The 13457-nt window shown below is 39.0% G+C and overlaps 1 protein-coding gene across 4 annotated transcripts in view; it reads left to right on the forward strand.

Annotated features, from left to right (window-relative positions):
• LOC5576444 (bifunctional heparan sulfate N-deacetylase/N-sulfotransferase) overlaps positions 1-13457 on the forward strand; it is a 653265-nt gene that overhangs the window by 581660 nt on the left and 58148 nt on the right. For all 4 annotated transcript variants that reach the window (XM_021841347.1, XM_021841346.1, XM_021841349.1 and 1 more), the window contains one exon: positions 12226-12429. In XM_021841347.1, the coding sequence (XP_021697039.1) occupies positions 12226-12429 (204 nt within the window). The remainder of the gene's footprint in view (positions 1-12225; positions 12430-13457) is intronic.

The raw sequence follows: 13457 nt of genomic DNA on the forward strand, positions 1-13457 counted from the left end.
ATTATCTCTACGCCGTACATTGGCGTTAACAGCGAGCAGTGAGTGGCGGAAGAAGAAGAAAATGAACGAAAAAAGCGCATTCCACCTAATATGGAAATCGCGGAACCAATTTCCTAAGAGGATTTCCAATGTCGACAACGGCGATCAAACGCGAACGACGATGACATTGTGCCGCGCAGACTTTCAGTTTCGATGACTTCTGCCGGCTGTTTGTAATCAGTTGCTGCAGCTAACCTGCTTTTTTGAACGGTGGCCAATATTTGACTTTTTTGTAGGAACCAAAGCGGCAGAAAAGGGGTAATGTCAGTTAAAATTATTGTAGTTTGAAAAAAGCATTCCTTTTTTTATGTTAATGTTATGCCTTGAACTATTCAATGACTAACGAATCTACAGGCTTAGAGGCAAAATTTGGAAAGGATCTTGTGACATGTGAATAATTTTCTCTTTTTTTTTGTCCTGGGGGTTTCTAGTACAAGCTCTGAGAACTTCTAGTAGAAGTCCTGTAGATTAGTTGCAGATGTCCTGAAGACTTATAGTTGAAGTTTTGGAGATTCTCAGTCCTGCAGTTTTCCAATTTATGTTTTAGGGACTTCGAAGTCCTGAAGACTGTTATCCACACAAGTCTTGAAGAGTTTCTTCAGAAATCCTGAAGACTTCTAGAAGAAGTTCTGGAGATTTTTGGTCAGGCAAACTTCCAACAGATATTTTTGAGACTTCTAGCAGATGTCCTCAAGGATCCTGAGAACTCCTTGCGGAAGTCCTGAAGACTTGTAGCAGGAATCCGGAAGACTTCTGCAAAAAGTCATGAACGTTTGTTTTTTGCCCTTTTTTCAATCATAAACTCGTTAACTAACCATACAAAATTAGTTAACTAATTTTTCGCTAGGTGGATTATTCAAGGATCTCTTTTTCCACTCTTCACGTGCTTCCTAGCAGAAGCGCAAGAAGGAAATTCAACAGGGGACCTCCTCCGTCCGTTTCCTTCGTAATGGCCTGCACCGGAAGGGTTATTACGGCAAGTAAGTTGCCAAGTAAAGTGGATTTTAAGTTTAATTTTTGGAGAGATTGCTCCACTTTTGGGCCCGGCGACCGTGTGTTCGGTGGGTAATTGCCTTTTGCGAAAGAGGTGTTCTATGCAGGGCGACTAAGGGCATAAACGGTTCGACGAGAGGCTACCATAGTAAAACTGGAACAGAGACAATTTTGTTCAATTGAGATGGATGGGAACACTTAGGAAATTTGAAGCGATGGGAACGCGAAAATTCGAAGTGAGAATTGTCCTAAAGATTGGAAAAATATGAAACTCACTAGCGGACTTTTGAGAAAAATTGTAATTATCAAAGGTTATAAATAATGAAAAAAATTATAATTTCCAAGGTTTAAAGTTAACTATCACGCTTCTGTAAAAAGTCTTTAAAATTTGGGTTATGTTTGAAAAAAAACTGATGTTTTGAAAATTGTTCGCAGAAGTTCTTCATGTTTTCAATTGAAGTTTTAGATACTTAATTCAATTTCCTGAAATTTAAGGTATAAGTCCTATAATACTCAATAAAACAATTTCCTTCCACTAGGAAACTACGGGAACACTACAAAAAAAAAATCCAACACTTATACGAAAAAAATCGCCTACGGTTATTCAGGATAGAAGTCCCAAGACGTATTCAACTAACGGCCCTGAAAATTGTTAGATATTCTAGAACATTAGCTACGAAAATTCAAGTCAAGGACTGCCAGTAGCAAGTTTCTAAGACTTCTAGCAGAAGTCCTAAAAACTTCTAGCAGAAGTCCTAAAACTGCTAGCGGAAGTTGTAAAGACTTCTAGTCCTGAAAACATCTAGCAGAAGTCCTAAAGACTACTGGCAGAAGTCCTAAAGACTTCTAGCAGAAATTCCAAAAACTTCCAGCGGAAGTCCTAAAGACTTCTAGTAGAAGTCCTAAAGACTTGTAGCAGATGTTTTGAAGACTTCTAGCAGACTGCTAGCAGAAGTCGTAAAGACTTCTAGCAAAAGTCCTAAAAACTTCTAGCGGAAGTCCCAAAGACTTCTAGCAGAAGTCCTAAAGACTTTTAGCAGAAATTCTGAAGACTTCTTGCAGCAGTCCTGTAGACTTCTAGTAGAAGCCGTGGAAAGTTCTAGCAGAAGTCCTGAAGGCTTCTAGCAGAAATCCTAAAGACCTCTAGCAGAAGTCCCTAAAAACTTCAAGCAGAAGTCCCAAAGACCTCTTGTAGAAGTCTTAAATACTGCTAGCAAATATTCTGAAGACTTCTAGCAGAAGCCCTGAAGACTTCTAGCAGAAGTCCTAAAGAATTCTAGCAGAAGTCCTAAAGACTTCTTGCAGAAATTCTAAAAACTTCTAGCAGAAGTCTTAAAACTTCTAGCAGAAGTCCTTAAGACTTCTAGCAGAAGTCCTATAAACTTGTAGCAGAAGCCCTGAAGACTTCTAGCAGAAGTCTTAAAGTGTACTAGCAGAAGTCCCGAAGACTAAGTCCTGGACTTCCTGGAGCACCAATGGAATATTTTTGCACCATGTCCTGAAGTTACTTTGATTGCAGTCCTGAATTCTCAACACTACTGTAAATACTGGAAACCTGCACTGGATCCTAAACTTGGTATTGGAAGACTAGAAAACTACTCTAATCAAAGTTCTAAGACTTTTCTGTTTGTATTCTTGAAGACTACACTAATTGAAGTCCAGGAAACAACTGTGCTGGAAGTTTTACGGACAAATCGTCTGGAAGTTCTAGAGACCTCTAGTGCTAGTTTGGAAAAGTCATGAAGGTTTATCTTCTAGAAGTGCAAAACGCTCTTGTACTGGAACTTTTGGACATTTCTCTACCAGAAACATATCTGACTTATCCAATTAATTTCTTCTGTAAATCAAATGGCTTGCACAGTACCTCAAGTAGTACTTATCTGGAAAATTCTATTGGAATTATAGCGGATTTTCACTGGAAATAGAATACTAGAAGTACTAGAGATTTCTTCTGGAAGTCCTGCCGACTTCTGTTGAAAGTACCGGCGATTTCCAATAGAAGTTGATCACCCTGATCAAAATTTTAACAGTTATACAGTAAAACCTCCATTACTCAAGTGTGGAAGTCCTGGAGACTTCTCCCGGGGGACTTCTTCCGGAAGTCCAGGAGACTTCTCCCGGAAGTCCTGGAGACTTCTCCCGGAAGTCCTGGAGACTTGTCCCGGAAGCCCTAGAAACTTCTCCCGGAAGTTCTTGACACATCTTCCGGAAGCTCTGGAAACTTCGTATGGATGTCATGAAGGCTTCTTCCGGAAGCGAAGCCTTGGAGACTACTTCTTCCGGAGGTCCTAGTGCAGGCTCTCAAAACTTATAAATTCAAAATCCTGGAAATTTCATTACCGTTCAGGCTTCTGTAATGGGAGTCTTGGAGTCTTCAAATGCTACATTGACCTTCTACGGCAAGTCTGTCGTACTTTGTAATGCCCTTGTTCTAGAAGTTTATATCTTCAGAGATTCTAACAAAGTAATTTACAGGACATCCCAGAAACTTATACTGCATGTCTAGGAATTTGTACATTTCTACTTAAAATGGGATGCGATTATTCCTGAAGATATGGTAATTGGAGACTACAATTGGAAGTTCTGGAAGCTTCTAACCGGAAGCAGGTACTATATAATCGGCAGAATTCTTTGTGAAGCCTAGATCATTTCTCTTAAGGATGCACAGGACACTTATCTAATAAATCTCTTAGGGAATTTTCTACTAATATTCCTAGTGATTGCATTGAAGTAAGTTCAAATTTCCTTAGAAAACTGTTTTGGGGGATCATCTTTGATAACCGTATGGTTATATGAATCTACTTCCTTTTCTTCTTCTGAGTGGATTAACGTCCCAGTTGAGGCAAAGCCTGCGTCTCAGTAAAGTGCTATAATAGCAGTTTTACCGTTATTTACCTTCATCTAGCCTACATATTTTTTACATGCTGAAATACGCACTAAAATGTGCATAATTTTTATTTCTGGGTGGATTTTGTTAAACTATTCTAGTCTGGTCCGGAAAACTTGTGAATATGGTCTAAGTGGTCTCAAGTCTCAACTAGATATTTTACTGCCAGATAGCCCTTGATCTACTGAGCAACTTTGTCGAAGACACCAACCTTTGAAGGACATTCGTTATTAGGCCACCTACCGGAAAAATTCCCAATTAGGTTTATTACTACCAGTTAGCCCTTGATCTGCTTAGCCACTCTGCAGAAGACACCAGCTTTCTAGCTCATCAGGGTCTTAAGATATGAAAGACAGAAGAAAACTTATTACTAGTGCCACCTAACGGATAAATTCTAAATTAGTTGTATTACTGTCAGATAGCCCTTGATCTACTGAGCAACTTTGCCCAAAACACCAACCTTCTATCTCATCAGAGTCTTGAGATATGGATGATCTGGCCAATTTTGATACCCCAAGACAATCCGAAATCATTACGACCATATTCACAAGTTTTCCAAACCATAAACTATGAGAGTTTTTTCTCGGGAAGTTCTGAAAATTTTAACAAAATCCATCCAGAAACAGAAAAGTTATGCACATTTTAGTGTGATTTTCGGCATGTGAAAAGTATGTTGGCTGGAGAGACTTATCTTAGAGATTGGTGAACAAACCATTTATACATTGATACATCGTATAGCAAGCACGAAGATATGCCCAGGGTTGTCAGCCCAGGGACGTCAAGGAAATTTGCATTGCTTATACCGAAGGTCCTGTCGATTTCTACCCGAAATCCTGGAAAATACTGCTGGAAGTCCTAGAGAGTGCTTCCGACAGCACTCTCCAGGACTTCCTGCAGAATTTGGAGCAGCTCTGGATAATTCTACAGGAAGCCTTCAATTCTCTTCTTGAAGTTCTGAAAACTTCAGTACTGGAAATTTTGAAGACTTTGGTATTGGGAGTCCTGAAGACTTATCTGCTGAAGGTTTTAAAGACTTCTATGCTGAGAATTCTGACGACTTCTCGCTTGGAAATTCAGAAACGAAACTTATTTCCTGCAATTTATATAAACTTCTTCCAGACTCCTTGGGACTTCTAACGGGTGTCTTTAAGACTGCACTGAACTTCTAGTTTCTAGGTTTCTACTTGTTCTAGTTTTTAGACTTTTAAGTTAATGAATATATTTTAAAACCTGGATACTAAAACTCTTACTTAAAATTCAACCAAGAAAACTCATCCATGCAATTGTTCCGTCTTCTAGCATGTTCAGATGGCCATTATATCTTCTAAAGCAATATAAATTAACCGTTGTGAAAGTCTGAATGGAGCAACAAACGAAGAAAGAATCAACAAAAAAAGCTTCATCAAAAGCATTCTTGACTATATCAAATGCACATCCAAAACACGTCAGTGAGTCAGTCAGTCGTTTTCTCGCATAGCTGCGCTAGCAAGGGTAGAAGTCCCGGTTTTGGCCATAGTGCTAATTGTAGTAGATTAAACAGTGCTCTACAAAAAAAAAATCAGCATGAATCAATCCAGGTTTAGTAGACCACATTCACACCATATATTTAGTCGTTTGAATTTGTTGAAAATAAATAAGAAATATCCAATTTTTTTTTTCTTAAAATTCAAGCTACCATACACCTAATTTGGTCAGGGTTTTTCTCAGTTTGGCACTCTCGTAAAAAATCAGATTTTTTGGCCAGTTTAGGAAGCATTATGGCTGAAACTGGTTCTGGTGGCCTCTACATGTTAACCAACGCAATAGCCATAGCATAGCCATAGACTGATTGTACATACCAGTGGTTTGGAATGATACTAATAAAGAATTAAAAAAAAATAAATAAATAAAAATGGTTGCTACTCCGTGATTTATCGGAACTGGTAAGAATTGCACTTAGATCCAAATGAAAAAGGGATGGGGCTTTCCGCTTACTCTCAAAGTGCACATTTTAGCAGCTCTCATATTATTGATCAATAATGGCATTGGCCAAGTCCTTACAGTCTGTTGGACTGGAGAAGGAATGTTAGTGTAATGATTGTTGCTTAGCTAGAGAATATTCTCTGTATCTCCATAATCACCACGGGAAAGGCGTTGATTAGTGAAGGAAAAACAAGATCTGGTCATCTTTGGTAGTTGATGCGATCCATGAATAAGGAGAAAAATACGAATTTTACTTAAAACTAATTTTGCATTTCTATCTCGTGGTGAAAAGATATTGATAGATGATTTAAAAAATAAGTCGGCATTCATAATTTAAAAAATAAGTCGGCATTCAAAGGTTATTTTTAATAATGAAGAAATACAAGGTATATTTATACTCAAATTATATGGAACAAAATAAGAATTTATAAGTAGACAGTTTTTCATCTACTCATAGGTATTCCGCTAAACAGCTCGAAGCTTTATTATCAATAATTTATATATATATATACTTGTAGTGATAAACCATACAGAAATTGTTTGCAAATAACAAATAGCATGAAACGAGCTCACCAGTTGCTAATCCATCCTCGACTAAACGTGAATATCTTTTCGCACTCGCACAACGCGAACCGGACACGATTGGTCTTGATTCCGTTGCTCACCCCACAGGGCTATATTAACCAACGTGGTTTTTAAGGCGATAGAGGGTTCCTGCTCGGTTCGGATATTTTTCGTACATGATCTGAAATACAAGCTTTCATTTGAAGTTTTTGCAGTACGTTTAGGGAACCCCAAATTTAATTTTTCAATATTTTCTCTTAGGCTGACACAAAACCGATGCTTCTACCCTAAAAGTAGTTTCCATGGCTCGTTTTGCATTTCCCTGCTGTGATCCAAGATAAACCGGCAGGAGAAAACTGATTTTGTTGTATTAAGAATTCTTTCTCGACCGTTGTGTTACGTATTTCGGAGTGTTTTAAAAAACTCGTGGATGTGAAGAACTTTCACAATTTCCGAAATCAGTGTTCCACACAGATCTCGGAAAGCTTTTCTCCCACCTTGTCCGTGGCTGCAAGCAAATTTAAATTTGCACTAAGCCTCTGCCCGATTACTTAACCAGGTTTGTTCTGCAGTTCTCGTGCTTGTTGCTCGGCGAGGTGAATAGCACTTGGACGAACCGGGCTAACTCGTTGCTGGCAGGGTTGGCCTAGTTGTATTCAAACAATCGCTTTGAATCGTGTTTCGGTGAAACGAACGAAGCAAAATTTAATTTTCTCCTAAATTGAAAACTCTGATGAAATGCAAGACGAGGTGGACGTATCTGGAAGTTGCTATATGAAGACGTCCGCTTCAGGTTGAAAATATTTTTCGACCTAGTTGGAATTGAATGATTCTCTAGATACATAGTTTAACAATTTATATAAAATCTTTGAAGCTATATTTTGCTTTTTTTATTGAAGAACTAGAAATAGAATTCTTGAATTTTCTTTAACCATCAATATGTTTCATATTAAAGCATCTCATCGTATCAGAATTGCCGGACCTTCCCATACAACCCGAGCTCATCCGAATGCACTGCAAACGTATCGGAATTTAATTAAATTTATCACACACTTTACTCCACTTAAGCTATCAATTTTGATTAAAAACCCCCGAAACAAGATGCAATGGAATTTCATCGGCCGGTCGTCATCGACCGGGTTGTTTCGATACACAACCTTGCTCAGCAGTCTACCCCGACGACTATCTACTCCGTAGAGGGTATGAAGTCTAGAAAGTTTGTTGGAAGTGCATCGCCGATCGGCCGTTGAAACCGGAGAAGGCCGGACCGGAACCACAAGCCGGCCAGACCACACCAACGCAACAAGCACCGTTCTAACCGATGATGATGATGGTGATGGAACAGAGGTTTTCCATCGAGATGACCCAATGGGCAGGAGGGAGACTTGCAAAAGTATGCTCGAAAGGGTTCAAGAGGTCTACCTGTAATTGAAAGCGGTTTCACAGATGAAAAGGTTGATGGCAAAGTGGTGAATCCTTTCGATTTCGATTTCGATTCGATTTCAATTCGGTTTCGATTCGATTTCGATTCGATTTCAATTCGATTTCGATTCGATTCGATTCGATTTCGATTTCGATTCGATTTCGATTCGATTCGATTTCGATTCGATTCGATTCGATTCGATTTCGATTCGATTTCGATTCGATTTCGATTCGATTTCGATTCGATTTCGATTCGATTTCGATTCGATTTCGATTCGATTTCGATTCGATTTCGATTCGATTTCGATTCGATTTCGATTCGATTTCGATTCGATTTCGATTCGATTTCGATTCGATTTCGATTCGATTTCGATTCGATTTCGATTCGATTTCGATTCGATTTCGATTCGATTTCGATTCGATTTCGATTCGATTTCGATTCGATTTCGATTCGATTTCGATTCGATTTCGATTCGATTTCGATTCGATTTCGATTCGATTTCGATTCGATTTCGATTCGATTTCGATTCGATTTCGATTCGATTTCGATTCGATTTCGATTCGATTTCGATTCGATTTCGATTCGATTTCGATTCGATTTCGATTCGATTTCGATTCGATTTCGATTCGATTTCGATTCGATTTCGATTCGATTTCGATTCGATTTCGATTCGATTTCGATTCGATTTCGATTCGATTTCGATTCGATTTCGATTCGATTTCGATTCGATTTCGATTCGATTTCGATTCGATTTCGATTCGATTTCGATTCGATTTCGATTCGATTTCGATTCGATTTCGATTCGATTTCGATTCGATTTCGATTCGATTTCGATTCGATTTCGATTCGATTTCGATTCGATTTCGATTCGATTTCGATTCGATTTCGATTCGATTTCGATTCGATTTCGATTCGATTTCGATTCGATTTCGATTCGATTTCGATTCGATTTCGATTCGATTTCGATTCGATTTCGATTCGATTTCGATTCGATTTCGATTCGATTTCGATTCGATTTCGATTCGATTTCGATTCGATTTCGATTCGATTTCGATTCGATTTCGATTCGATTTCGATTCGATTTCGATTCGATTTCGATTCGATTTCGATTCGATTTCGATTCGATTTCGATTCGATTTCGATTCGATTTCGATTCGATTTCGATTCGATTTCGATTCGATTTCGATTCGATTTCGATTCGATTTCGATTCGATTTCGATTCGATTTCGATTCGATTTCGATTCGATTTCGATTCGATTTCGATTCGATTTCGATTCGATTTCGATTCGATTTCGATTCGATTTCGATTCGATTTCGATTCGATTTCGATTCGATTTCGATTCGATTTCGATTCGATTTCGATTCGATTTCGATTCGATTTCGATTCGATTTCGATTCGATTTCGATTCGATTTCGATTCGATTTTCGATTCGATTCGATTCGATTCGATTTCGATTCGATTTCGATTCGATTTCGATTCGATTTCGATTCGATTTCGATTCGATTTCGATTCGATTTCGATTCGATTTCGATTCGATTTCGATTCGATTTCGATTCGATTTCGATTCGATTTCGATTCGATTTCGATTCGATTTCGATTCGATTTCGATTCGATTTCGATTCGATTTCGATTCGATTTCGATTCGATTTCGATTCGATTCGATTTCGATTCGATTTCGATTCGATTTCGATTCGATTTCGATTCGATTTCGATTCGATTTCGATTCGATTTCGATTCGATTTCGATTCGATTTCGATTCGATTTCGATTCGATTTCGATTCGATTTCGATTCGATTTCGATTCGATTTCGATTCGATTTCGATTCGATTTCGATTCGATTTCGATTCGATTTCGATTCGATTTCGATTCGATTTCGATTCGATTTCGATTCGATTTCGATTCGATTTCGATTCGATTTCGATTCGATTTCGATTCGATTTCGATTCGATTTCGATTCGATTTCGATTCGATTTCGATTCGATTTCGATTCGATTTCGATTCGATTTCGATTCGATTTCGATTCGATTTCGATTCGATTTCGATTCGATTTCGATTCGATTTCGATTCGATTTCGATTCGATTTCGATTCGATTTCGATTCGATTTCGATTCGATTTCGATTCGATTTCGATTCGATTTCGATTCGATTTCGATTCGATTTCGATTCGATTTCGATTCGATTTCGATTCGATTTCGATTCGATTTCGATTCGATTTCGATTCGATTTCGATTCGATTTCGATTCGATTTCGATTCGATTTCGATTCGATTTCGATTCGATTTCGATTCGATTTCGATTCGATTTCGATTCGATTTCGATTCGATTTCGATTCGATTTCGATTCGATTTCGATTCGATTTCGATTCGATTTCGATTCGATTTCGATTCGATTTCGATTCGATTTCGATTCGATTTCGATCGATTTCGATTTCGATTCGATTTCGATTCGATTTCGATTCGATTTCGATTCGATTTCGATTCGATTTCGATTCGATTTCGATTCGATTTCGATTCGATTTCGATTCGATTTCGATTCGATTTCGATTCGATTTCGATTCGATTTCGATTCGATTTCGATTCGATTTCGATTCGATTTCGATTCGATTTCGATTCGATTTCGATTCGATTTCGATTCGATTTCGATTCGATTTCGATTCGATTTCGATTCGATTTCGATTCGATTTCGATTCGATTTCGATTCGATTTCGATTCGATTTCGATTCGATTTCGATTCGATTTCGATTCGATTTCGATTCGATTTCGATTCGATTTCGATTCGATTTCGATTCGATTTTCGATTCGATTTCGATTCGATTTCGATTCGATTTCGATTCGATTTCGATTCGATTTCGATTCGATTTCGATTCGATTTCGATTCGATTTCGATTTTCGATTCGATTTCGATTCGATTTCGATTCGATTTCGATTCGATTTCGATTCGATTTCGATTCGATTTCGATTCGATTTCGATTCGATTTCGATTCGATTTCGATTCGATTTCGATTCGATTTCGATTCGATTTCGATTCGATTTCGATTCGATTTCGATTCGATTTCGATTCGATTTCGATTCGATTTCGATTCGATTTCGATTCGATTTCGATTCAATTTCGATTTCTATTATGATCCTAAAAAGAGGTCGGACTGTAATTTGAGAACACCTGTGTGACGGTATTTTCGATAAAACTCTACACACGTTGTTGTCTACACTGTTTCGTACCATAAGAGCCTCTACATCAGCTAAGGTTATAGAATATGCATCGCACACATTTATCCGATCCTGCAGATGATGAGCTTCGGTCGTTCAGTTCCATGCGTACCTCGGAAGCAGTTCAAGACTTCCGGTCTGGTCATCCCTTCCCCCTTCACCCCACCCACCCGGTGGAAGTGAAGACAACCGAACAAAATGCAATTAGACGACATGATGCGGCAGGAATTTGAGTGTGACCGAGAAACTGTGAAACTGAGACACTTGAGCTCTTGTATCCTCTGGTCAGTGCTGGTCGTCGTCGTGCTCCTGCGGTTTTGTTCCAGAACCGTCCAAGAAGCAGAAGCCTCTCCGACCGGCAAAGGTCGATGAGTTGTAAATTATTCCCAACATGCATTTAATGTCAGGTAGGAATTTAATTTTCCGCTTACCTCACACCACCAAGGATGATGACTCCTGCTGGTGGCAAGACGCCTGTTTCTTAACCAATTGTTAGCGTTTATATGTTCGGCAAAGTGTTCGTGGAATTTTATTATTAGATAAATTGCAGCCTGCCTGCGGTGATGGAGTTCATATATGCCAAACTCAAGCTTCCATTGTTCAAACGACGGCACGATGAACTGCATCTGGTTCTGAGGAAAGACTATTCCACTTGTCTCTGAGCATCATTGGCGTAAACTAGGGGGGACAGGGGTGGCAAGCAGGCAACTGGGAATGTCCCTCTAGAAATGTTTGAAAATGAAATGACGAGATAGGTAAATTTCATGATGAGTATATCTACCTTGAAACCTTGAAAACTACAGCGTAGCACACGGGAATGTATATTTTTATTTCCATGAAAATGACCAAAAGTTATAGAAAACATTTTCTATCTACCACCTCCAATGCGAAGAGGACGTGCCCCCCTCTTAAGGCTATTTACGCCTATGCAGAGCACCACTGCAGCATTTGACTGTTCCATTGCATGTGAGAGAGCATTTAATTGGCTGGAAACGAGAAAATCCTTGCTCGTGACAAATTTGCTGTCGGTAATCATGTTCCGAGAGACGCTAGAAACCCACTGCTATTCTGATTTAGTCATATTCACATCTGACAAAATTTCACTTCTAAATTAACAATTTGCTTTAAAAATTTCCTTCTCTTCTTTCCAGTTTTATGCATCGGGACACCCGGCCGGCTCCGCTGATCCACTGCCGGATGTTGAACGGGAAGGCGGCCATCGAGGCGAGTCCAGCGCCGGACCACAGGTCGGAAGCGCGGTTACGGATCGACCCCAAGGTGCTGGTGTTCGTCGAAACGACCTACTCCCGGCTGGGAAGGGACATCGCCGAGCTGTTGGTGTACAATCGGATCAAGTAAGTGCGAGAATCTGTGTAGTGTCTTTTATATTCCACGGTTTCAACAATGTTTGCAATAAGATTGAAAAGCTCGCTTCTTCTTATTCTTGGCAATTACGCCCCACTGGGACAGAGTCTACTTCTCAGCTGTGTGTTCTTATGAGCATTTCCACAGTTATTAACTGAGAGCTTTCTTTGCAAAAATTGCCATTTTCGCATTCGTATATCGTGTGGCAGGTACGATGATACTCTATGCCCAGGGAAGTCAAGGAAATTTCCTTTACGAAAAGATCCTGGACCGACTGGGATTCGAACCCAAACACCTTCAGCATGGCTTTGCTTTGTAGCCGCGGACTCTAATCACTCGACTAAGAAAAGCCTCGCTTGTCGTACACTATGGAAATTACTATGGAGAAATTTTGAAAAAGTCTTCAAACTGATCATCCTATAGTAAAAAATCATTCTTTTAGTCATAATAAAGAAATTTGATGAAGAGAGAAATTCAATCCGATAGATAGCAAAAGAGATATTCATGAGTTTGTTTGCTATTATTTGGCATAATATGGGATTATAGCCCTGTAAACATCTACAAAAATTCCAAACAAAATTACCTCAAAACAGATTCGTTTCTGCAGCAACATCCTTCATTAAGGTTTGAAGGATGAGTTTTCACTATAGAATGACAAGTTTGTACTTACATTACAATACTAGCGTATTTGTATTTTTTCAGACTTTCTCTATAGTAATTTCCATAAAAACCTACATTGTCTTTGGGCCACCTTTAAATCACCACCAAAAAAGCTGAATATTTCACAGAACTCTATTTTGTTGGTAAGGATGGGCTGTTTTCTCAATGCTTACTTTCTCCATATGGGAAAATTATGCTTTTATGGGCAGTATTGTGGTGTATAACACTGATAATTTAGATAATATTCCTATTAAACCCAAACAGGCAAAGCACTAAACGCGCAGCAAGATCTTGCTGAGGGTTTCGTTTTTTTATTGGCGGTGTGTCTCTACAGAGACAGATCCTGCTGCTCAGCTTA

The sequence above is a fragment of the Aedes aegypti genome, chromosome 2, assembly GCF_002204515.2.
Source record: "Aedes aegypti strain LVP_AGWG chromosome 2, AaegL5.0 Primary Assembly, whole genome shotgun sequence".
In the NCBI taxonomy this organism is placed as follows: Eukaryota; Metazoa; Arthropoda; class Insecta; order Diptera; family Culicidae; genus Aedes; species Aedes aegypti.